Raw genomic sequence first — 24,278 nt, 5'->3', positions numbered from 1 at the left:
CTGCAACGGGCTCCATCGCAAATCACCATGCCGACGGCTTTGTCGATAACACCACCGCCTCCGGCTTCGCGATAGGCTCGCATGGCCAACAGCATGCGGCCAACCAGGGAATACGACTGGTACAATGGCGGCTTAGTGTCTGTGAAGTACACATGGACAATCGGCTCGCGTACAGTGACGCTCACCAAGAAATATGAGTGAAGCGGCCTATAACTTCTATCAGTATGGGTATTATGGCGTTTTCAGTAATGTACATAGCGGAAAAGTTGTCAAGCGCAGCGCATCTATCTGGCTGGGTGCTTGAGCATATTTATACAGCGGGGGGCAGATGAGGGCCTCCAATACAGATTCTTTCCTTTTTTGCGCCGCCGGCTGCCCTCATTCATGTCGTTGCATATCATGCTTCTACGCAAGTACGCAGGTGCGCGTCCTGTCTTCCTTCCACTCTCAACTCCTCCGTAGATGATCACAGCACTGCGCCTGTCAGGGTGTTGGACGCGAACTGGTAACTGCCGAGGAAGATGGCGCCGCCGATGCTGATCCACATGACCCTCGGCCCAATACCCGCGAAGAAGGGCCGGACGCCGTGCTCCTTGTATATCGTCCTCAGCACGTCGCCAATCTTCTCCTTTTGCTGGCTCAGCATGACCCTCGTCTTGAGCACGTCGAGCGGCGTCGTGATGCCGGCGGCCGCGGCGCCGGCGACGCTGCCGTACAGCGCGCTCTCGACGGCGCTGACCTCGTACTCGGTCTGCTTCGCGGCGGCGCCGGAGCCGTCGACGTCGAGCTTCCAGTTCTTGTTCTGCTTGCGCTCGCGGCCCCAGCGCTTGAGGCGCTCCCAGAGGGGGAACTGGATGATGGTGAAGGGGACCTCGCGGAGGACGGTGATGGACCAGCCGCGGTAGAGCTCGCGCCAGACGCCGGCCAGGCCCGCGGGGGTGTTGTACTGGGCGAGGATGGAGCGGAAGGCGAGCAGGGAGGAGCCGCCGTGCTGGCCGGCCTGGGCGCGCTGCTTGACGACCTCGGTGGGGACTCGGACGGCGCAGGCGGCGATCTCGCCGAGAGAGGCGGCCAGCATGTGCGAGACCGGGTCGACCCAGCTGGCCTTTGGTGTGCCGGGGACGGAGGAGGCGGAGGAGAGGGAGGCGAGGCGGGCCGAGATGAGGGACTTGGAGCCCTCGTAGGTGCAGAAGAAGAAGGCAGCGCCCGGGGCGGAACCGATGACGGCGGAGCCGATGCCGCGGTAGATGCCGGTGAAGCCGCCCGAGGGGAAGAAGCCGGCGGAGGACTGGAGGCGGGTCTTGAGGGTGTCGAGGGGGAAGAGGGAGAGGTCGACCGTCGTGCCGGCGATGCCGCCTGCGAGCAGGGCTGTTGTGAAGGGGTGTTGGAGGAGGAGGACATTGTGAGGTAGGGGTTTGTCGATTCGTGCTACGAGGGGGTTCGGGGTCTAGATCGGGAGGTGTCGAGGTCGAGATTTGCACCAAGTTTTGGTCGCGTGCTCGAGGATGCGCCGGCGATTGAGGTGGACGGTGAGGGTTGTTTGGCAGAGAGACTAGCCAGGCTCAATTGGCGCGGGCTGAGTAATGGAAAGGAGTGAAAGGCCGGAGCCTGGGTGTTATGACGACGAAGTGATCATTTGCGCTACGCGGGAGAAAGAGGGAATGTGTGTGTGGATAGGCATAGACATCGTGAGGTATTACTATGTAGATATCGGAGCTACGATCGGTTACTCGCCCGCACACCCCCTGTACGTAAGAAAAAATATATATAGCAGGGGTCCTGCGTTGGAGCTCCGACTCGCCGAGGCCTCGGTGGGAAAATAGCGACGACCTGGACCGTCTAGCGCGGGGGCGTGAAGGAGCTACCTACAGTTGGGAAATCTTTCCTCCGAAAGGCCCGAGCTTGATGAGAGCTCCGGGGATGTGCGGGTGGGCGGCCGGAAAACCGAAGCTCCATCTTTTTTTTATCCTTTCGTTACCGCCCAACGGTGTGGCTTCCGAGCCTCACTGATTCGCCAATTGTACACCTTTTGATCCCGCCGAGCTCCAACAAAGTCCAGCGAGCTGTGCGAGGCACTCACAAAACACACACAACCCGACAGCTGCGACCGGCCACCACACGATGGAATGGGCCTCACCAACCCCCCGCTCGCGACCGCGACCGCAGCAGCTGCCGCCGCAGCAGCAAGGACTGCCGCCGCAACAACCCACCAGTTCCTCCACCCGGTGCCGAAGCCCATAGGCTTCCTCGAGTTCTTCGATGCCGTCCGCGCCGCCACCCCTCCCCGGTTCCCACACGCCCGTATGTTGCAGCCGCGGCGCATCGGGCTCGCCATCTCGGGCGGCGTCGACTCCATGGCACTCGCGTTCCTATTCAACCAGCTCCGCGAGACCAACCCGCTCATGCGCATCGTCGACAACCCGCTGACCAAGATCTCGGCCGTCGTCATCGACCACGGCCTGAGGGAAGGCAGCGGCGAGGAGGCGCTGGCCGTGGTGAAGGAGCTGAAGAACCTCCGGCACGTGAAGCCGCAGATGGACAGGGTGAACTGGAAGGCGGAGGGGATCGAGGGGGACCCGGCGGCGATGCCGAACGTGGAGAGCATCGCGCGCAGGGCGCGGTATCGGAGGCTCGGCCTGCTGTGTCATAGGATGCACATCGAGAGCCTCTTCCTTGCGCACCACCAGGATGACCAGTACGAGACTGTGCTGATGAGGTTGCTCGCGGGACACGGGAGCCGCGGGCTGAGGGGCATCTCGAAGGCGGCGAACATCCCCGAGTGCTACGACATGCACGGGGTCTACGAGAGCGGACACGTCGACGACCAGCTGATGCGGATGCCGCACATCAGTTTCCGCCTGCCGAGGAGGGCCTGGAAGTCGATGCGGAGGGAGATGTGGTCGGAGCTGGACCTGGATCTATATGGAGCGGAGCTGAGGGCGGGCCTGCAGGTCGGGTGGCACGAGAGCCCCTACGTCGGCGACGACGAGGGCAGTGATGCGCTGTTTTACGCGGCGAGCTCGGCGTCAGCCAAGACGAGGGCCGCTGCGGCCGCGGCTGCCGCGAGGAACATGCCGCAAATCCGTGTCGAGGACGCGGGCATCATGATCTACCGGCCGCTGCTGGAGTTCAGCAAGGACAGACTTGTGGCAACGTGCGAGGCAAACAACATCCGCTGGTTCGAGGACGCGACGAACAAGGACCGCACGCTGACGATGCGGAACGCGGTACGGCACATGGTGCGCGAGCACGCGCTGCCCGAGGCGCTGCGCAAGGAGAACATTTTGAGACTGGCAGCACGGTGCGATGCCAGAGTGAAGGGGCAGGAGTGGGAGGCCGAGCGGTGGATTCGAAGGGGTGTGAGGGCCAAGTTTGAGCCGAATGTCGGGACGCTTGTCGTCCGGCTCCCTGAGATGGGGGTCCCCGGCCAAACACGGAGGAAGAGGAGGTCGGCGTACGATGATGCGAGACGGGAGCTGCGGCTTGTGCATAGACGGCTCATCGCGGCGTTGATCGTGCGCAAGCTCGTCTCCTTCGTCTCGCCCGACCGAAACCCGCCGCAGCTTTCGTCGCTGCAGCCCGTGGTCGGGAGGCTCTTCCCCGCGCTCGCGGAGCCTTCCGACAACAGCAACACCTCGAACTCGCCAAAGGCCTTCAACCAGGCTTCGGTCCTCTTCCTCCCCATCGGGCCCAACAAGTGGTATCTCGTCCACGAGCCGTACCCCTCGCTGCACCCGCTTCCCGAGTTCACGTTCACGACAACGACGAACCTGACCCAGCGGCGGTACCCGACGTTCCCGCCCACAAAGTGGCAGTCGGTCAACAAGAACGATGATAGCGGCACTGGGGAGCGTGTAGTGGTGGGGAAGGAGAGGCTCGTGCAGCTGCACCGCCAGCCGCTGCCCCTCCCCGTGTCTCAGTCGAGGCGGTGGTACTCGTGGCGCCAGTTCCAGCTCTGGGACGGGCGGTTCTGGGTACGGGTCAGGGGGCGGGTAAAGGCTGTGTTCCGGGTCGCGCCGTTCGCGCCGGTTCATGGCAAGGCTTTCCGAGAGGCGCTAGGCGGAGGTGAGGCTCCCGCTGCTCCTCCTGCTACCCCCACTCCGCCTGAAGAGTCCGGCAACAGCGGCAGTGTCAGGATAGGTGTCACTGGTGGCGCAAGCAGCGCAAAGACTACCGCCGCCGACGACGGCAGAGCGCGCCTTGAAGGGATCCTGAAGCGGTTCGCGCCGGGCAAAGTACGATACACCCTCCCCGCGCTATATGCCGTCAACCGCGACGAGGAGACGGGCGAAGAGGTGCTACGGATGCTCGCGCTGCCGACCTTGGGGATATGCTTGCCCGGATTGGAGAGGTGGGTGCAGTACGAGTTCCGGTACCGGAAGGTGGACATGGACCTCTTGGACAGCACCGTCGGCAGCGACGTCGCTGCAAGGGGCAAAGATGAGAGGGCTCCAAGGGCGGCGGATGGCGGAGCTGCGGTGCAGAGGAACAAGGTGTTGCAGGAGGGAATTGCGGAGCAGAGGGTGAGGAGGCGGATTAGCGGGATTCGGAGGGAGAGGATAAGGGGTGGAAGGAGGGGAGGGAGAGGCAAAAGGGTTGTGGTTTGAGGCTCGAAGTCGAGGTCGGGACGGTCCAGCGTTAGATACCCCTGTACAACTTAGAAAAATGGCTTTTCACAAGAATCAAGATGTCTCTGCGGGGGAAAGAATCACATTTATCTCAAAGATCCACGAGGTGAGCCGAGGGTTTCGTGATGTCAAGGTGATATTCTTGTATATTGAAATAAGGGAATTCGAGGTTGTGCTTCCTCGCCGGTACTGTGCTATAAACATGTATTGATGAAACTCGCCCATCGTCGATAAGTTTCTTCCCAACGCCGTAATTCTCAAAAGCCAGTTCGAATCTCGTAACGACAGGTATATATATCCTTTATCCATTCCGTTCTTGGCTTCCCTCCTCGTCACACATGACAGCGTGATCTCCATCCACATATTTCCCGCATATCTGGATGCATTCATATCATTAGTTCCACTCTCTTGCCCTTTTCCTAGAGATTTCCTTTGCCGATTTACCCCCACCTATACAAACTGGTTGTCCTAGCCGATGATGAGATACTGGTCACCAGAGACACTGCCTAGCGAGGCGTCACAAGCCCAGGCTTGGCCTTTGTGCGCATAGACGGTCTTGGGCCAATTTGTCCTGCTGTCGACATTGACGCCGTTGCCGCTAATATCAATCTTGCCGCTGGTTGACTCAGCCGTGACGGTGCCCTCCCAGGAGCCCGGGTAGCGGATTTCCATGCTTCCGCTGATAGTGCCGTGGGTGGACTTGAGGTGGCGCATCGGCGGCTGGGCATTGATCGAGATAGCGCGCTCTTCGGTTTGGGTTGAAGCGTCGACTGAGGAGCGTCTAACGGGCCATGCGTCGGCCAATCTACCGGCCAGGGCAGGGATGCGTCTGTACGGGTTCCCGACGCCTGGGATGAATGGGGCACCCGGCATGCGAGGGATCTTAGGGATGTTGGGCATAGGCAGAGGATTAGTAGGGATGTCGACGGGGTCGTCAGGGTTGGCCCTCGGCTTCTCGCCCCCGGGCGCGCCGTCGGTGTTCGCAATTTCAACCCAAATGGGCTCCAGCATCTTGACGGCAACGTTGCCGCTCTTGGTCTTAGTGTGCAGCTCGGGCACCCTGATGGACTGCAGCAAGCTGATGTTAAACACGGGCAGGAGCTCAGCAGCGAGGTCGCCGCTGAGAGTCTCGGCAACAGCAAGGGAGCTGAAGGCGACCCAGGCGCGAATGCCGCCTGACTTGGTGTCGATCGTGGTGATGTAGTCGCGCGGCGGGATGACGGTGTCGGGCTTGCTGCTTTGGGAAGCCTCTTTGAGGGGCTCCTTGACGCTGATGTCGCCCGAAATGGTGGTGACCTCCAGAACGGCAGAACGGGGCTTGGACTCGAGGACTGGTTGAGGGGTGACGCCCGCGGTGATGTCGCCCGTGTCGGAATTGATCTTGAGAGAGTCATATAGTGGCCACCAGCCCGTGATGTCGCCGGAGATGGTCTTGACGACAATGTCGCGTGAATTGAGGCGGTACGAGCTAGGGGGCTCCACGGGGGTGCGGACATCGCCGGATATGGTGCCGATCTCGAGGCCATTCTCGATGGTGATGGAGAGGTCACCCACGATCTTGACGTCGAGATTCATCGCGCCGAGGTAGAGATGAGACAGCTTTGCATTCTCTGGTACCCAGATGGTTGCGCGTAGGGCCAGGCAAGGACGAAGCGAGCGGTTCCACTCGACGCGCAGGGGGGTCTTGATCAGGAGCTGTTGCTGTTCAGAGTCCCACTCAACGCCGACGTCAAGGGCCTCGTCATTGGTGACAACCTCGAGATCGATGGAGGGGCCCGGGCTGCCGGCTTGTTGGCGGCGAATGACGAAGTCGCCGGAGACCTGGGGTTGGTACCCACGGGATGGCACGTTACTCTCCACAGCTTGGAGGATGCTCAGGGTCTTGTCTGGGTTGAAGGAGACGTCGAAGACTTTAGGGGCGAAACGATACTCCGACTGCAGGCACGTGCTTGCAGGCTTCCAGGGGAGGGAACTTTGAGGCGCGTCGGGTTGATCAGGCTGGCTTGGCGGGGATGGTTCACTGGGTTGAGAGGGGCCGTCCTTAATGGGCAAGCCGGTAACCGGGTCGAAGTCCTTTGAAGGCTGCGTTGAAGGGGACTTGTCGGATGGCTGGCGGCGTTAGCTTATGGGCAGTAGGTGAAGACGAGGTCATGCATACCATGTTTATGACAGTTGAGGCCAGCATGCTTAGAAACCCTGACAGGGTGAAGAATACCAAGGCGGCAAGGAGCGCCATCTTCAACGTCCGCCTCGATGCCCAGGGGAACTTCTTGAAGGCTCTATCCTTCCATGAAGGCGACGGCCTTGGGTCATCGTCGTCGTCGTAGGAACCGTCGCCCATGCTCTCGGGGTCGCGGCCCAGCAGGCGCGCCTCTTCCTCAGGCGCCCCCATTCTGTTGCTGAAGGTCTGATAGTTCCTGAACTCTGTAGGGGATAACGCCAGTGGTGATGTCGGTGACGGCGTGTACGCGGGAGGTGCCTCTCTGGGGATACGAAATAGTGATGCTGTTTGCGAGTAAAGGTTCCTCCTCGGGTGAGTCCGGGGTGGACGTAGGGGAGCGTCGGCGGAGGGCGCGTAGGGTGTATAAGACGACGAGCTCTGGGAGGCTTGGGGGGTGGTGTAGGTGTACGCAGTTGTCGTCGTCGTATGTGATGGCGTCGCCTCGCTGTCGGCTGTGGAGGCCCCGTCGTAATAGTAGTCCTCGTCGGCAGGTGCGGCGGGTGACGAGGTCCTACCTACGGGCGGCGAGTTTAACCTTGTCTCTTCTCTTGCTTCGCGATCTTTCTTGGACGTGGTAGAGGGCCCCTCTTCTTGCAGACGCAGCGACGGGTCCTGGACGAGGACGTTAGGTACATGCGGCACGCCAGCGGACGTAGGGAACGTCGCGTCGGTTACGTCGTCTTGGCTGTGGAAGTGCTCCTGTTGCGGAGGATAAATTCCTCCGGCTGACGAAGACGTACTGCTCTGGAAGTAGCCGTCAGTAGGTGACAGGTGGGCGTCGAGGTCGTTGTCGTCCGGGAGTTGGTCATAGTCGGAGTCATCGGCCGAGTACAAATTGTCAGAATACGGGACCGGCATGGCGGCGGTTGTTTCTAATTCGGTCTCTCTGCTATTGTTTTGCTTGGATTCCGTCTGATGTTTGGTGTCCTCCTGTTTCCTATTGCTGGGTCACCTAATGTTTGAGCTTCTGCCCCTGGCGTGGACCCTCAGAGGGTAGAACGGTCAAGAAGTGACGGTTCCTGGTTCGTAAGGGGACTTGGCTGATACGCGCAGTGTCGTGGACAGGAAGAACTAATGCCGAGAAACGGCGTCAAACAATCCAGGTAACGGCTTCGGTCCCACAGCGCAATGCTGGCCACAGCGGAGTACAATTGCCAATACGCGAGGCACTTAGAAGAGATTGTGCTTTGTCACCACAATACAATCGTCGCAAGACTTGGGAGGATTGGGGGGAGGAGTAATTGGGGCCACGAAGAAGTTTGCGCGTTCACTTGGTTGAGACAGGAAGGAGCGGGGAGAGGATGGATGGTGAAAGTGACACAGAAGAGAGAAAGGAACCGAATGAGTCTTGCGGCTTAAGCGATGCCTACTAGGGAAGAGATTGGAATCCCACTGGCCGACGACACGAAGGCGGGAGAGCAAGACATCGGTCACCCAACCACCCACGGAATTGCGTTCGAAAAAGGGTCCTAGTCGGGTCGCCGAAAACGTGGATACCTACCGCAATTCCCACGGTGCCCGTGCCCGATACGGCGGAAGGATTTCAATATCGCAAGAGAGAGGGGCGAGTCGTAAGCTTGTCGATCAGGGAAGATATGAGACCGCGTACCGACACCATGGTCCAAGGCGGTGTCTGAGACTTGTTCGACTACCACGTTGAGACTTGCACACGACGTTGTGCCCCCCCAGTTGCTACTCTGCAGTAACTTCCTGACTGTCTTGCGTGACACACTTGCGCACCCAAACGAAATAGGAAGCTGCTTAACGAAGGCACGCATAACGGGATAAGCGGTGCCGCTATGAAAGCCAATTGGATACTCATTGGTGCTGCGGTGGAGAATGTAAGACGAGCCTACAACACAAGTCCCTTTGCTTTGCAAGGATGAACATTGGAGGTACCAGTGGGCAAGATTGAGGCGCAAATCGACATGATAAGAAAGACAGAGGGGGAGAAAAAAAAGCCAAGCAGAAAGTTTATGCGCCATAGACTCGCCAAAGCCTAAGAAGCACTAAAATCCCTCTGCAGGTGGAGCATCGTCTGCCCGATATTACGCTGACAAAAGTCCCCATGGTCCACCGACTTTCGGCTATCGCTTCCGACCGGGGCGTCTGTGTTGATTGCCCATGGGTTACGAGTCACAAAAGTTTCTCTGCATATTGATTGGAGCAATGCCCATCAATCAAGCTTCTTGGTGGTCGGAGACACCACTAGAGGGGTACGCGGGGTGACGACGATCGCGACGTAAGCTTCTTCATAAGGCAGGCTGACGACGTCCTATTCCTCGTCCTGGTCTGCGCAACCAACCTGTCAAGCGTTGTCAAGCTTGTTCCTTAATCAACTTCTTTGAGTTTGGGTCACTGGAATTACACCTTAATGAAAGACCGCCCCACCTCCATCGTCATAAGGTGGTCACAGTCACGATGGCCTCTACTGTCCAAGCATTACATCCTCGTAGACGTCGGCCGCTAACATGCCGGCATTCGTCTGTATTGAGCGCACATATATGGAGGGGCTCTAGCTAAAGTATCCTCGTGCAGCTACCGCCAGCTCGGTTCCTTCCGCCCCTGCATCAATAAAGTCTTCTGGTATCTCTCTCCACGTCTTCCAAACGCCATTGACGACGGCTATGTAACAAAAATGGGCAGGCCGCTCTTCTTAGGCCGGCGATAGGCAACCCCTCCAACGCCCTTCCAATACTTCCTCGATGGTTCAAATAGGGAACCTTAGGCCACACTCTGGCACTTCATAGTTAATCGAGTATTTATAGTGATTCCGACCCCTTGTTTCCTGACTCCAAGCCTTTCTCCTTATTCCAAGCCAAGGAATTTCTTTGTGTTTTCGTACACAACCCAGGTGATGCTCAATGCTGGAGCAACTTTGAGCAGATTGGGTGTGAGTCCTTTATACATGCCCCGCATACCCTCGTTCTTGAGCGTCTGCTGTGCGACATCCACGATGCCTGTGTAGGTCGCAGGGTGCATGACGGTACCTTGGGTCTGGAGGCGAGTACGGAGGACGTTGAGGGGGTACACCACCGATGCTCCGAAAGCACCGCTGGTGGCGCCAATGATGCCAGTCATAATGTTGCCTGGCTTGGCGTCTTCTTCGTGGATGCCGCGGTATTTCGACATGTATCTTTTATATGAGGTTTTGAGAAACTCGAATGTGCCCATGTCAATAGCACTGTAGGGGAACATGCCCATCAGGCCCATGGTGACACCGCGGTAGGCAATGCGCACACCACCAGCCTGCCACATCTTCTTGGCAGTATCGAGAACCAAGGCGTTTCCAGAGAGGCCGCCCTGGACCGTTGACGTCTGGAGGCGAAACTTTAGTGTATCCAACGGGTATACACAGAACCTGAGGAGCGTCAGAAGCGGGACGGGGGACAAAGAGGACAGCCGCGGCTCAAAGCAAACACGGAAGGACAACAACAAGTTCTTTGGACAAACAGCTGCGCGACAGTGACTGACAGCCACAAATGATGAGCAATGGGATTTGAGGAATGACTTACTGAGCAACCATGCCAGCAACACCACCTGCGACGAATTTCGAGTAGCTGTTGATCTGCCTGGGATCGTTGTGGCCCTCGAGCTTGGAGAGAGTTCTCTTTGCAGCCTCATATGATCCGAACTTGATGGCACTCTCGGGCATGATCTTGATAACATTGAGTCCATTGCCTGGATTAGTCAACAAACATCCCAAACACTCTTTTCCCCTCATCAAGACACCCTCTTGGCGCTTGTGGAACCCCGGAAAACAAGAATTCAACATAAGAAAAGCAGCCCAAGAACATACCTGCAAACAGACTCCTCATACCACCAGCCTTCCAGAGATCCTTGACGGCATCACTGAAAGGCCTGACTGCGTTGCGAAGGGCGAGCAGCGGACGCCCTTGCTTAAGAGCACTGGCCGCCGTGTCGGTGCTTGCCCGAGTGTTGACGAGCAGGTAGACCTTCAGTCGATCGAGAGGAGCGGTGGCAGTTCGCGATAGTCCTCCGGCGACGGCACCCGCGATAAAGTAACCTGGATCAGGAGCGAAGTCAGTCAATCTCTTGGTCTTGGGTGCTACAGTTGCATCTGAGCTGGAGCTGGAGCCTTGCTCGGAGCTGCTGCCTGTGACCTGGTTCGCTTGAGAGGTGCCGACGCCGGGGAGTCTTCGAAGGATGCCTGCGCGCTTCTCGTCTGCGGCCTCGATGCACGCCTGCAGCACCGCTGCCTCCATGTTCATATTGTTCATGTTGGCGCTGGTACCTGAATAGCCCGGGGGAGATATTGGCAATACGATCGGTTGCGTGGACGGTATTTGCTGTTGTGAGGCTGAAGAAGAATCTGTGGAGCTGCTGCTGTTTGGTGAATCTTGTTGTTGCTGTTTTGACCAAGCGGGCAGCTGCGCAAGGCCGGGAAGGGGCGAGGGTGCTCCTTCCTGGGAAGACACAACCACAACCACGGGACGGCCGTCTTTGTCGGTGAGAGGCTCGGTGGTGGCGTCGGGCTCACGGTCCGAAGGGGATGCGATCCTCAAAATGGATCCAAAGAGGGTTTGCAGAAGGAAGCCGGTCGTACCTAAGCCTTCAAGTGTCTCCTCCGATACCATCGAGTCACCTTCAGCAGAGAGGGTGACGATGGAAGAATAGAAATCCAAAACAGCCTTCAAGGGTGTGTGGCCATTTTGTGTTGGCATAAATAAAAGAAAATCTCTGGGCACGGCGGTCGTCTAGTCAGTGGATCTGCTGCTGTCGGAGAAACAAGAAGAAATCGCGGACAGAAAACAAAATTGGACAGAGCCAAGGCATCGTGACGGTTAGCTTCACACCTCATTCAGATTCCTCACACCGAGCTACACCGAGGGCATCACCAGCTGCGATGCCCCTGAGCAACATGGTCATCACAGACCCATCTACCCCGACATGAACATGGATAAAAAGTTTGCAGAAAACTCGACAACAAGCAACGCGACCAAGAACATGTCCATACTTACCGCCACTCTTCGAAGCTAATGTAGCCGTCGTTGTTCATGTCAATGTCGCCAAAGAAGGAACTGAGCTTGCGCATCGGCACAACAAGCCCAGCCCGTCGAAATGCCTCCTGCAGCTCTGTCTTGTCAAGTCGCCCATCGTGGTCCTTGTCTATGGACTGGAACAGAATCATCAGTTGCCTCTCGGTCTGCTCGACAAAGTAGCGGAACTCTAGGGATGTCATCGTCAGAAGCTATTCCCTCAGCATACAAGACAGGGGAACCCAGCCGATAGCTCCAGCCTCAGCCCGACTCCCACGATGGAGCTCACCTTCGTATTGGATTTTGCCGTCGTCGTTCGTGTCGACGACGGTCATGATCTTTCGCAACATGTCGTCCGCATTTTTCATGGCTACAGCGCCAGGTTAGCACGAAACCGTACGGGAGCTTCGGGCAAAGATTGATGCTGACGGTGATCGATCCTCTTCAACCCCTTCTGCAACCCCTTAAAGTCCAAATGACCCGAGCTATTAGGATCCAATTGCCTCCAGAGGTCCTCAACCCTTTTATCCCGCTGGTTCTGCGACTCGTCCACCTCCATCTGGCGCTCGGCAACCCATTCTGTTACCCCCATGGCGGCGGCGGCATCAGGACGCAGGGCTGTAGAGTCGAGGTTTCGGGCTCAACGCGGAATTCATAGGGCGGCGGCGGCGGGTACGGCAGAAATCGTGGAGTGTGTCGTGTGTTGTGTCTCTCTCATGAAGACATGGCGGAAACAAGGCTTCAAGAAGGCGTTGTGTTGTCGCGACACACTTGCATGCTGCAAGTCACAAGGACTGACGTAGGAGGGATCGCGAGGTGCAGCGACCAAGAAAAAGTAGAACCGCCTGCCGCAAGTGGTTCGCACCGAAGCCACAGCGTCAAAAGCTCGGCAACATGGGGGGGTCGGTTTCCATGGGTCCCACTAATGAGACAAGCGAGGCAATCAGCTGCGACCAATTAGCACTGCTTCCGGGAGCTTCCAGTGCTCCAGCAATGAGCTTCAGTGCTGTTTCTGCTCGTTTCTGACTTCCTGGCTTTCCCGTCCACCCGTAAGGTAACCTTCCTTAGCCGGACATCTTCCGTCTTATCGATATCAGATGGCACTTGCCACAGGTTGATCCCTGGCTTTCCCGTGCACCAGCCACCATGTTACGCCAACTTCACCACTCAGCCTTGCTGTCTCTTACTCTTCCCCGGACCACCCACGACAATCGGAGAGGTGTTACGAACACATATCATGTCATAAACTCTGCCGCGAGCGCTTGGGAGAGGTCATCATGGCTGCCAACTTCTGGGAATCGACCCAGCGTCGTTTCTGGCTCTTCTCGAAAGACGAACTCCAAGCTGTGCGCCAGAAACTCGAAGACGAGAATGCCGAGCTCGTTCAGATGTTCCCTCTCCCGCAACCGCGGCACCTGGCCATATTCTTTAATCAACGTGAGTGTACGTGGGGTTCCAGGTCCGCCGTCCGGTTGCTGACTTCATTCACCTTTAGAGGTTAACCGTCTCGGTAAACGCATGGTCATCCGACAGCAAGCCATGGCCACCGCACAGGTCTACATCAAACGCTTATATACCAAAGTCGAGATCCGTCGAACGAACCCCTATCTGGTGGTTGCGACTGCCCTTTACCTGGCCTGCAAGATGGAAGAGTGCCCACAGCATATCCGGTTGATCGTCAGCGAAGCACGATCATTATGGCCCGACTTTCTTAGCCTCGATACCTCGAAGCTCGGCGAGTGCGAGTTCTTTATGATTTCTGAGATGAGCTCCCAGCTCATTGTCCACGCGCCGTACCGAACTCTGAACAACTATCAACAGGAACTGAACCTGACACAGGAGGACGTGAACCTGGGCTGGTCGATCATCAACGATCACTACATGACGGATCTACCCCTGCTGTATCCGCCACACACTGTTGCACTTACCGCAATCCTACTCGTGCTGGTCCTTCGACCTTCCTCGAGTATGTCAGGTTCGAACCAACCGACGGCGGCGGGCATTGCTGCTGCGAGTGCGGCGCTGGCCCAAGCCCAAGGGAGGGTGCCAGGACTGCCTCCCACTCCAGGGACGCCAAATCCATCCGACAAGGAGAAACAACCGGAGGCCAGATTCGGCCGGGTGCAGCGGTATGGCGCCTGGTTGGCGGAGAGCAATGTGGACATTGCCGCCATGGTTGATTGCACCCAGGAGCTGATCTCGTTCTACGAGTGTCATGAGCAGTATAATGACAAGCTTACCCGGGAGCAAATCAACCGCTTCGTCAAAGCGAGGGTCCTTGACAAGTAAATTGGCCATGGTTTTTATGCTACACGCTCATATGAACACCGCTAAAATAATTGCGTTCGATGAGCATAATATCATTGCTTGTTGAATCTGTGGCTGGTGCTGTGTCTTGTAAAGCTGGCAGCGCCGAGGCTGTTTCGCCGACCTCCAATCAACAGAGGTTGCATGGAGTCCGCGAAATTACAGAAATTGAGATGATCAACAGTATTGGTAATGCTCGCTCGCAAGTTCGATGCTCTCTAATAAGCACAGTCAACCCTTCGACAGTATGTACAATTTTGCATGTCGAGCATATGCGAGAGACACATATGACCGAAGAATTCACAGCACTCAACTGAAGAATTTTAGTCACTTCCTTGTCAACAGGGCAGTGATCTAGACATGGGTCATCCGACGCAAACTCTTCTTGGCCTGTCTGAGTCTGAGTCAAAGCAGTGACTTTTCCAAGGCAATGGAATGTTACACGCTTTTTTACCACATTGGGTCAACCAAGAGATACTGGAACAAGCACTAGATGCTTACCAGCCTCAGTGAATGGCCCTCAACCTCTAGGAAATGAAGCTCAGATACGGAACAAGAGGATGTCATCAATGAGGCAACTGGACGCGGAGAATAAACATCTCTACATGTTTTCAAATATGTGCATGGTATCGCCTTGGTACACTGGCATTGAGCACCATTCCCTTCGCTTAAAGAAAAGTACAGACAAGCATGCCCAGATTGAAATTCTGCTCTTGCATGCTGCAAATGGCTGGGCACTCCAAGTCCATCTAGAGCGCATTTCATCCAAGGAGTTGGACAATGGAGTTGTATGCCGCTTTGGGGTTGAAGCTGGAATCGAAGAGGAGGGGGTTCGCTCCCGTTCTCCACGAGTCCTGAGTGGGGTGTTAGTATAAACCTTTGAATATAGCAGTAACACCATTCTTGGTAAGGTTCTGAAGATGAGCACAATCTGCACATACCTTGTCACTAACACCCCATACGGTGATACCCCAGCACTTGGGGACGGCCAAACAGGCGCTGACGACGGCATTGTAGTCAGCAGTGGGTGCCCCCGCAATGTCGAGCTCGGTGATGGCGATTTCAGTGACTTTGGCTGAGGCGAGTTGATCAAGGGCGCCACGCACAGCACTACCCATACCAGCACTGAGATGCGTTTGAGTACCTTTCAGGTGCATTAGTGTTAGCTTTATGGGAACCGGGACGACACTATAGGTCTTCAAACACCCAACGTACCAATGCCGTCAATAGGGACTCCCTCAGAAATCCACTTATCGACGTAGTACCGCATCAAGTTGACCTTGCTGACCCCGGCACGATCTAGGTTGTAGTCATTGATGTAGAGGCGACAGTTGGGGTCGGCGGCGCGGGCCGCTTGGAACGCGATCTTGACAAACTCTTCACCCAGCACGTTGGAAAAGACTGAGCTGCGGAGGGTGCCATCCTCGTTGAAGATTTCATTGACAACGTCCTTGTGTTCTGTCAGTAGCCATCCTTGTCTCAACTCAATTGGTTTCAAAGCGTTGACACAATCCACGAGACACAAAGAGGAAAGTTCGGTTTACTTACCCAGGCGCGAATACGACCTTTGTAGCGTCCTACGACGGTGGACACGTGGGTTTGGATCACGCTCCGTAACGTGTTGGCATCACGGATGTTCGAAACCCATGTGGGAAGCTGGGAGTGCCAGACGAGAGTGTGGCCACGGACTGATTTGCCGTTCTGTGTGGCGAAATCCACGAGATAGTCGGCGTCGCCCCAGTTGAACTGACCCTGGTTCGGCTGGATAGATTGCCACTTCATGCTGTTCTCTGGCGTGACTTGACCGAAGTTGGCCTTGATGATTGCTGCGTTCTTGTCCCTCTGCAGCAAGGCGCGGTCCGTGGCAGTTCCGAAGTAGACCTTGCCCTTATTCTTGAATCGCTGATCGATGCTAATAGCGGCCTGGCGATCTTCCAAGGTTGAGCTTCGCTCCGTGATGTCGATGCTGCGGGCTGTCATTTCAGCATCGCTGCTCAGCAATTCTGTGGGCAGAGCTACAGCTAGCTGCACAAAGAGGAATGCGAGTTGAAGCTTCATGATGACTATATCTTCTGGGAGCTGATACAACAATTCAATGGAGACTGAGTGGGTTGCATTTAATTCACATCTGGCGCTTATGTATTTATATCCATCAACAAGGCGTACCATCAAGACAATGTTCTTCGCTACCTACTTCATGTTGTCTTCTTGGGACGGTAGCTACAAAACTTGGAAGAAGTCTCATTGGATCGCGTATGAAAGCAGGCGATGTAAGAATCACGGAGCCATTTCTTCCGTTAACATTCATAAGCCATAAGCCGAAAAACATTGCGCTTTGTCAACTGTTGTTGGCGCGACAGGAGCGCAGACATACAATGAGTTGCGTGATAGGTGCCTTTCCGCCAGCCTTTTTTCCAGCAGGTTGATGGCGGCTGCCCTCGCAAAGAACTTGCTAGTCTCACATATTGTTGCCACTATGCTACTCTACGCTGTACTTTCAGCGACAAGATACGAATCTACTGCGGTTAGAAATTAGGCTAATCCACCGTACCTACTTCGTAGGATTCTCATATGACTGCTTCAGTCCATCGTGGTGTGAACATGGAGCGAATTTCGCATCAATAACGCAACTGCTTTCATGAGCTGATTCGGGTACCTTGGTCTCAATTCGCCAGGACTTTAAAGAAGAAGTCCTCATCCGCTCACGTGCTGCTGTCCATGCTACGCCAACTCGTGCCAAGGCAAGCCAGCCATGGTAAACTCTTTCAGACTTTAACCGAGTTGGCAGGTCTTCAGGGCGATTTTACGAGTACGAACTCTTCGGATACTACGTCCTTCGCGGTCAACCCTCACATTTCTCCGAGACTAGGCTGTACAAATTCGGTTAGCTTCTGAGTACAGGATGCTCTGCTTGCTTGATCTCTTTTAGGAAGACTCAAGCTTCCGTGGTTGTCCATAGCTTAGCTGGTTATCCTCGGCCATCTTTTTGCAGCCTTTGAAACATGGACATACAAAATCATGTTTTTGGTCTGCAATTATATTTGCTTTCCGAAGGTCAATAACACGGTCACTTACCTGGTCTAAGCGCTGCTATCAAATGTTGCATGCTTCGTAAAAACGACTGTTTTGTGGACATAAACTTGGAACATATAACACAGTTACCGTATACCAGTGTTTAACCTCTTGAACTTGTGACTATTATATTAATAGAATCGAATACATTCTGTGTTCGAGGTAAGGTCAAGCGGCGATAAAGACCCCCTATTCACGGCAAATTTGCTGCCGTGCAAACTCAATGACTGACTAGCTTGTGGGAATGTTTATGTTGATTGTTTCATTGAAATTGCGGAAACCCTGAATGATGTAGCATGGCAAATCCGCGCCTGTTAAATGCGCAGTATTCCGAGACTGGCCATCTACAACCATTCCTATCCGAGGCTTTCGGACCGTTAGCGGGTGTCATTGAAATCAATCTTCCACGAATCGCTCAACACTATGTATTATCGTCATGCGATATGCCTTCAATTTTGTTTTGCTGAGTAGTATAAGAACTGTAAATCTTGGCAACTCCCCAATCTGACTCACTTTATCGATTTGCACGTTCTCGTCAGTCTTGAATAGTGGTGTAAGTCTTTCTGCGAAAATGGTCGTCCTTGGTAACTTCTTGACTGCAGCCGTAGGCTTTGCATCCTTGGTTCTTGGTCAGAATTTCAATAACCCCGTGCTCTGGGAGGACCTTGCAGACAACGAGGTTATTCGAGTCAACGATGCCTACTACTACACAGCGTCGACGATGCACTATTCGCCGGGAGCCCCAATCCTGCGCTCGTACGATCTCGTCAACTGGGAGTACCTCAGCCATGCCGTTCCATCACTAAATTGGGGCACAAAGTACAGTTTAACTGGAGGTCAACAAGCCTACGTCAAGGGCATATACGCTTCTACATTCAAGTACCGCAAGAGCAATGGATTATGGTACTGGATCGGGTGCATTGAATATTCCGCTACATACGTCTTCGTCGCTTCATCGCCAACAGGCCCATGGACCCAGAAAGCTAAAATCGCCACGTGCTACTACGATGCAGGCCTGCTCATCGACGACGATGATACAATGTACGTAGCATATGGAAACACTCAAATGAGCGTCGCACAACTCTCCAGCGATGGTCTATCCGAAGTAAAGAAGCAAGTGGTATACTCGACTCCGTCCAGCATTGGGACCTTGGAGGGTAGCCGGATGTACAAACGCAATGGCAAATATTACATCTTTGTCACCAAGCCGGCGAGCAGCCAGTACGTTCTCCAGGCCAGCAGCCCCTGGGGTCCGTACACCATTAAGGCTCTCGTTCAAAGCGTGGCCGCGCCCGTTTCTGGAGCTGGAAATCCTCATCAAGGCAGCCTCGTCGACACGCCGGATGGCAAATGGTATTACATGGCGTTTATCGACAGTTACCCGGGTGGTCGACTCCCGGTTCTTGCTCCGGTTACTTGGGGCTCCGACGGCTTCCCGGCTGTAACCCTGTCTAATGGTGCCTGGGGTACTTCATACCCTTACCCAACGACACAACGCTCAGTGCAATCACCGCTCGGCACCGATACGTTCAGCGGGTCGTCCCTCGAACCGGCTTGGGAATGGAATCACAACCCCGACACAACCAAGTTCAAGGTCGCTAGTGGGCTAACTCTGAGCACGGTGACGGTTACAAGCGATCTTTATGCTGCTCGTAACACGTTGACGAAACGTATTCACGGCCCCACTGGAGTCGGCACTGTTGTCATCGACTTCACCAACATGGCTGATGGCGACCGCGTGGGCTTATCTCTATTGCGCCAAGACTCTGCATACATTGCCGTTGCACGCTCCGGCTCGTCCTACTCCATCGTCATGTACAACGGCCTCACAATGGTCCAGAGCACCTGGGCCACTGCGTCAACAGGTTCCCAAGCTGCGAGCGTGCCCATCTCCCAACGACGTGTCTGGCTTCGTGCCACTGCAGACATTAAACCAGGTGCTGGGAAGAAGGGCTCATTCTCGTACAGCCTGGATGGCACAAACTTCGTTTCGTTCGGTTCTCAGCTTACTCTGAACAATGACTGGCCATTTTTCATGGGCTACCGATACGGCATCTTCAACTTTGCGACGAAGGCCCTCGGTGGTTCTGTAAAGGTTGAGTCTTTCACGAGTGCATGATACTGATTATAATCTTCTAGGCTATTTCTACCGAGTTAACAGACTCTTTGCTGCGCAGTTCCTATTACATCTGGGCGATCCGGGCGCCTTTGAGCTGCACAGTAGCCATTCAAATAGATTCGAAATATATTACACAATGCCTTCTCACTGAAAACGAGTAGCTACTTGTATATTGCTGTTGAGAAAACCCATACTGCTCAGCGAATAATCCTTGACTGATTAATGAATGAAATGATTAATGCTGCTATTTGCAAATGGTCACTCTGAGGCGGTGTCAAAGTACCTAGCCTTGTAGCCTTTGTGTCGCTTGCAATAAAAGTGACCAGCATCCGGTAGTCATCCAGTAAGCAACTTATGCAGTAATACTCGATGGCCGTACGTTATGAGATCTTATCTGCTTTCAAAGACTCGGAAGAAGCTGGGCCCCGCTATGCAGGTCTCTAGGTCATTGGGCGAGCCCCAACACAATAGAAGGCAAGGGTAAGACCGGCTAACGGTACCATCATTAATTTGATTGATTACAAACCTGATATTGCCGATGAGCACTCGGTAGTCTTCCAGAGTATCGATATCGACCTGTTAGAAGTGACATAACTGTAGGGGACCTGACAGTTAGAGGCGATTACCCAAGAGTCAGACATAGAATAGTCATAATAACATTCTGCCTTCTATCTGATTAACGTTCAGAGAGGTGTACTTATAGAGAATCGGTTTTGTATACGCGAAAACTAAAACCATTGCTAGATCAACCAATAGAAACTAGATACTACGAGATTCTAATGTAGCTCAGTTGACGACGTGTGAAATGTAAGTATTGAATGCAGTAAGACTGTTTCAATGGAAATGAGCCAGTAGGCTATATGGAATGACCAATCAAATAAGTTTCCATCATTGTCACATAAATAGAAAACCCCCAATCTCTTCCTAGCTTAGTAGGTACCTTGGGAGTTTTACTGGTTAGTAGACCGCAGTTCAACACCATTTCGATGAGCAGTTCTTGTCTTGGAAAACTTCCATGCTGGAATGTGGCGCTCGAACAGTTCGTCAAGATCTTGGTATGTTCTCCCCTTCGTCTCGGGGAAGAGCAGTATACAAGGAATCAGGTATACGAACGTGACGCCGCCGAAGAAGATGCCAATCTTTTGTCCCCAGCCAGCATACTGGTTTGAGAGCATCAGTGGCACAGTGTAGTTCTTCAACATGTTAGTTTTGGTTCGACAGTTGAAGAGTAGTACTTACAAGGATAATACCGGTGATGTACTGGACTGTCACTGCCAGAGATGCTGTCTTGGCTCGCAGTTTTGGACTCGAGACTTCCACCAGGGAAATCCAACCTGCGAGCGATTAGCAAGCTGGTTGGGCGAAAACGACTATGGACGACAGCTCACCAATTGGTGCCAGTGAGTTGGCATACAGAAACGCCTAAATGCCACACAAGCAACCAGGACAGGACCGGATGCCGCGGTGGGCTTCATGAAGTCCAAGCCACCAACAATCAGGCAGACGGCGCACATGCCAAACCCCCCGCCGAGCACAAGTGTACGGCGGCCGACCTTGTCAATCAAGTAGAACGACATGATGATACCGGCGGGCAAGATGGAGTTGATAATGATCTTGCCCAAGAACGGGTCCTCGACGTTTGCCATGGAGAGGAAATAGGTTGTGTAACCGAACATGAGAGGTACGCCGACGACGTTCTGGAAGGTCAGGGGGAGAGTTGAGATGACGGCACGCGGCTACTCAGCCTCCCTTCACTCGCAATGAGTCAGAGGCAAGTGGTCGAACTTACATTCCAGCTAGAGACACGGAGAGGCCGGTGATGTAAAGCCGCCAGAACTTCTTGATACACGCTGCTCGGCTCCAGTCTGCAAATGCGGAGGTGATGGGTGTGGTCTCGCCGTGCTCCTTCAACGGTTCGCCGGCATTTTCCACCTCCGCCGCTTCCCTCAGCTCTTCTTCTTTGAGCCTATCGTTGCGGCGCTCCGGTTCGTTTCCTTGAGCCATGTTGACGGGTGGCAAGGCGCAACGACGGAAAAGTTTTGCAAGAGGAAGAAAGTATTGGTGTAAGTGGTGGTGATGCCCAGTGACCTTCAGAGTCCCCTAGGACGTGGGGCCCCTTATGAACCCCAGACTCCCACCATGCTGGTCGCGGGGAAAACGTGGGGAAGTGCTTGCAGTGCTCGCGGTTCCAACATCGCGGGCTTCGACATCGTCACAGAGCCACCTTCGGACCCCGCTCAGAGAACTATTGATGCAGAGTCGCCAAGACCATCGCCTGGTTCCATACGATATCTCTGGGTGATCTCCGGCGAACCTGCCATCATATGGCTATGTTTTCTGCGCTATTATGACTCCTTGCGCGATGTTGGGTCTTCTCGATGATCTAATTACTCGATCCTGGAACTTGGTTGGAGCCTCGGGTCCAGCCCGATGGTATCGGGTCTGTTTGATACAACTCTACTCTCCCGGTATCAAGCCGGACATTTCCAAAACTGGCAATCAGAACAATTCGTTGAGCCCGAAGAACAGCCATGGTTTATCCTGTTCTCTACGCGTGAAGTTGAACCGGGCCCTTGATTTGAGAACCGTGTAGGATTGCCGGCCGTCATCGGTGCAAAAGATCCGGTTGTGAAATGTACGAGGCCTGCAACATCCTTGTCCGAGACCGTCCACATGATGCTCTCGCGACACCGAATGTGCTGGCCACCACTCGCGATGATGCAGCGGAGGTTTTGATTGGCATATCCAGCTCTTCTCGCGGAGAAATGCCAGTAGAATGGGATGAACCAAAGCTTGCTTTGGACATCCTCTCCATCTGCAGAGAGAACCTTACACCCCGTCGACTGTTGACTTTGTGCTCCTATCCATGTTTCACTCTATTCTGAAGACCTCTCTCGTACATTGTCATAACCGTCTCAGCTCCATGCCTCGTAGCACTTCAAACTGGCTCTCAGGACAAAATGCTTAAGCCTCAAGCAAACGCCCATCGGGAGGTCATCTCTCTAGACGGAACTTGGAACTTCGCGCTGGCCTCGTCAACTGAGCCCGACGAGGAAGCAGCCTGGAAGGGCAAACTCCCTTCCAAGCTACAGGTCCCGGTGCCAGCGAGTTACAATGACATCTTCCTCGAGTCTCACATCCGCAACCACATGGGGTGGGTGTACTACCAAAGGCACGCGACTGTCCCGAAGATGTGGGCTGGGCGTCGATACATCCTCCGTCTCGATGCTGCGACTCATCGAGGACGTGTGTATGTCAACAACCAATTCGTCACGGAGCACGTTGGCGACTACATGCCATTTGAGGCAGGCCTTACCGAAGTCGTCTCGCCAGGCCAGAAGTTCTGTCTGACCGTCGCCGTCAGTAATGAGCTGGGCTGGCATACCATCCCACCCGGAAGGATCGAGACCGTCAACGGCAAACGGAAACAGCATTACCAGCACGACTTCTTCAACTACCCGGGCCTGGCCCGGTCAGTTTGGCTGTACTGCGTCCCTAAGGAGTACATCAATGACCTCACGGTCGTCACGGACGTCACCAACGATGGCAAATCTGGTTCTGTTCACTTTCAGGTCGGAACAAATCAGTCATCTAAAGATCTTCAAGTGGTGGTTTCACTCTTGGATGAAGACGACAACGTCGTTGGCCGTTCACAAGGCCAACAGGGCCAGCTGGCCGTCGAATCGGTTCACCTCTGCAACCAGGGGCCGCATATCTCTACCAGCTGCGGGTCGAACTCCTCAACGACCAAGGCGCCTTCACAGATTCATACGAGCTACCCGTCGGAATCAGATCCGTTCAAGTGAGAGGCAACAGAGTCTTCATCAACAACAAGTCCTTCTACTTTACAGGGTTCGGGAAACACGAAGACACGGCCATCCGAGGCAAGGGCCACGACGCCGCCTACATGATCCACGACTTCGAGCTGATGAAGTGGACCGGCGCAAACTCCTTCCGCACGGCCCACTACCCGTACGCGGAAGAGGTCCTCGAGTACGCCGATCGCCACGGCGTGGTGGTCATTGACGAAACGGCCGCCGTCGGGCTGAACCTGTCCATCGTCGCCGGGCTGCACGGCGGGAGGAAGACGCCGACCTTCTCCCCGGACACCATCTCCGACGCGACGAGGGCGAACCACGAGCAGGCGATTCGCGAGCTCGTCGCCCGCGACAAGAACCACCCGTCCGTCGTCATGTGGGCCGTCGCCAACGAGCCGGCCGCGCGCGAGTACTTTGAGCCCCTGATGGCCCTCGCCCGGCGGCTGAATCCCACGCGCCCCCTGTGCTACGCCAACGAGTACCAGGCGAGCGTCGACAAGTGCCTCATCTCGGACCTGTTCGACGTCCTGTGCCTCAACCGCTATTACGGCTGGTACCTCCACACGGGGACCTGGAGGCTGCCGAGCAAGGCCTCGAGAAAGAGCTCCTGGACTGGGAGGACAAGTTCCGCAAGCATATCATCAGGTCCGAGTACGGCGCCGACACGCTCGCGGGCCTGCACACGATTGGCGACGTCCCGTGGTCCGAGGAGTACCAGAGCAGGGTGCTGGAGATGAGCCACAGGGTCTTTGACCGTGTTGACAGCGTCGTGGGGGAGCACGTCTGGAACTTTGCCGACTTCCAAACCCCGTCCAGTTTCATCTTCTGGGTGGACGGCAACAAGAAGGGTGTCTTCACAAGGGACCGGAGGCCCAAGATGGCGGCACATGTGCTGAGGAAGAGGTGGACAGAACAAAAGCCCAAGGAACATACCCCTTAAGGCTTCTGTTAGCAAGGACCCGGCTTGTGTCTGTGATATTCACAAATGGCCATAACAGTAGTGAACTACGGTATTCAGTGGAGAAAAGAGATAGACCGTAACGAGTTAACGAAGACTTGTGGTTATAATTACCTTGTCGGTAATAGACATATAACTGTATACCGTCTATTGTG

At 54.9% G+C, this 24,278-nt stretch overlaps 10 protein-coding genes across 10 annotated transcripts; 4 read left to right on the top strand and 6 right to left on the bottom strand.

Annotated features, from left to right (window-relative positions):
* Positions 1-466: 466 nt before the first annotated feature.
* On the bottom strand, positions 467-1,687 carry ColSpa_11762 (putative mitochondrial carrier; the record flags this gene model as incomplete). The annotated part of the gene is made up of 2 exons (XM_049277974.1): positions 467-1,447; positions 1,646-1,687. The coding sequence occupies 2 exons, from the start codon at positions 1,685-1,687 to the stop codon at positions 467-469; spliced, it is 1,023 nt and encodes a 340-aa protein (XP_049133931.1).
* Positions 1,688-2,126: 439 nt separating this feature from the next.
* ColSpa_11761 (tRNA(Thr) (cytosine(32)-N(3))-methyltransferase) lies at positions 2,127-4,607 on the top strand (the record flags this gene model as incomplete). Its single annotated transcript, XM_049277973.1, has 1 exon — positions 2,127-4,607. One exon carries the CDS (start codon positions 2,127-2,129, stop codon positions 4,605-4,607), a length of 2,481 nt encoding a protein of 826 aa, XP_049133930.1.
* A 489-nt stretch (positions 4,608-5,096) lies between these two features.
* Positions 5,097-7,707, bottom strand: ColSpa_11760 (uncharacterized protein; the record flags this gene model as incomplete). The annotated part of the gene is made up of 2 exons (XM_049277972.1): positions 5,097-6,737; positions 6,787-7,707. The coding sequence occupies 2 exons, from the start codon at positions 7,705-7,707 to the stop codon at positions 5,097-5,099; spliced, it is 2,562 nt and encodes an 853-aa protein (XP_049133929.1).
* A 1,950-nt stretch (positions 7,708-9,657) lies between these two features.
* On the bottom strand, positions 9,658-11,090 carry ColSpa_11759 (calcium-binding mitochondrial carrier SAL1; the record flags this gene model as incomplete). Its single annotated transcript, XM_049277971.1, has 3 exons — positions 9,658-10,210; positions 10,365-10,530; positions 10,649-11,090. 3 exons carry the CDS (start codon positions 11,088-11,090, stop codon positions 9,658-9,660), a joined length of 1,161 nt encoding a protein of 386 aa, XP_049133928.1.
* Positions 11,091-11,827: 737 nt separating this feature from the next.
* Positions 11,828-12,441, bottom strand: ColSpa_11758 (calcium-binding mitochondrial carrier protein SCaMC-2; the record flags this gene model as incomplete). Its single annotated transcript, XM_049277970.1, has 3 exons — positions 11,828-12,039; positions 12,139-12,219; positions 12,279-12,441. 3 exons carry the CDS (start codon positions 12,439-12,441, stop codon positions 11,828-11,830), a joined length of 456 nt encoding a protein of 151 aa, XP_049133927.1.
* A 685-nt stretch (positions 12,442-13,126) lies between these two features.
* Positions 13,127-14,138, top strand: ColSpa_11757 (RNA polymerase II subunit A C-terminal domain phosphatase; the record flags this gene model as incomplete). Its single annotated transcript, XM_049277969.1, has 2 exons — positions 13,127-13,286; positions 13,345-14,138. 2 exons carry the CDS (start codon positions 13,127-13,129, stop codon positions 14,136-14,138), a joined length of 954 nt encoding a protein of 317 aa, XP_049133926.1.
* A 779-nt stretch (positions 14,139-14,917) lies between these two features.
* Positions 14,918-16,214, bottom strand: ColSpa_11756 (endo-1,4-beta-xylanase 3; the record flags this gene model as incomplete). The annotated part of the gene is made up of 4 exons (XM_049277968.1): positions 14,918-15,010; positions 15,098-15,300; positions 15,372-15,606; positions 15,705-16,214. 4 exons carry the CDS (start codon positions 16,212-16,214, stop codon positions 14,918-14,920), a joined length of 1,041 nt encoding a protein of 346 aa, XP_049133925.1.
* Positions 16,215-17,799: 1,585 nt separating this feature from the next.
* ColSpa_11755 (putative bifunctional amine oxidase) lies at positions 17,800-19,347 on the top strand (the record flags this gene model as incomplete). The annotated part of the gene is made up of 1 exon (XM_049277967.1): positions 17,800-19,347. One exon carries the CDS (start codon positions 17,800-17,802, stop codon positions 19,345-19,347), a length of 1,548 nt encoding a protein of 515 aa, XP_049133924.1.
* Positions 19,348-20,297: 950 nt separating this feature from the next.
* On the bottom strand, positions 20,298-21,351 carry ColSpa_11754 (major facilitator-type transporter ecdC; the record flags this gene model as incomplete). Its single annotated transcript, XM_049277966.1, has 4 exons — positions 20,298-20,540; positions 20,587-20,681; positions 20,783-21,044; positions 21,154-21,351. 4 exons carry the CDS (start codon positions 21,349-21,351, stop codon positions 20,298-20,300), a joined length of 798 nt encoding a protein of 265 aa, XP_049133923.1.
* A 956-nt stretch (positions 21,352-22,307) lies between these two features.
* Positions 22,308-24,105, top strand: ColSpa_11753 (beta-glucuronidase; the record flags this gene model as incomplete). The annotated part of the gene is given in 3 exon segments (XM_049277965.1): positions 22,308-23,149; positions 23,164-23,689; positions 23,743-24,105. The coding sequence occupies 3 exon segments, from the start codon at positions 22,308-22,310 to the stop codon at positions 24,103-24,105; spliced, it is 1,731 nt and encodes a 576-aa protein (XP_049133922.1).
* Between the last annotated feature and the right edge of the window lie 173 nt (positions 24,106-24,278).

The sequence above is a fragment of the Colletotrichum spaethianum genome (genome assembly GCF_022836535.1).
Source record: "Colletotrichum spaethianum MAFF 239500 DNA, contig50, whole genome shotgun sequence".
Classification (NCBI taxonomy): Eukaryota; Fungi; Ascomycota; class Sordariomycetes; order Glomerellales; family Glomerellaceae; genus Colletotrichum; species Colletotrichum spaethianum.
The sequence above is the reverse complement of the archived record's forward strand: the minus strand, read 5'-3'. Positions and strand labels throughout refer to the sequence as shown.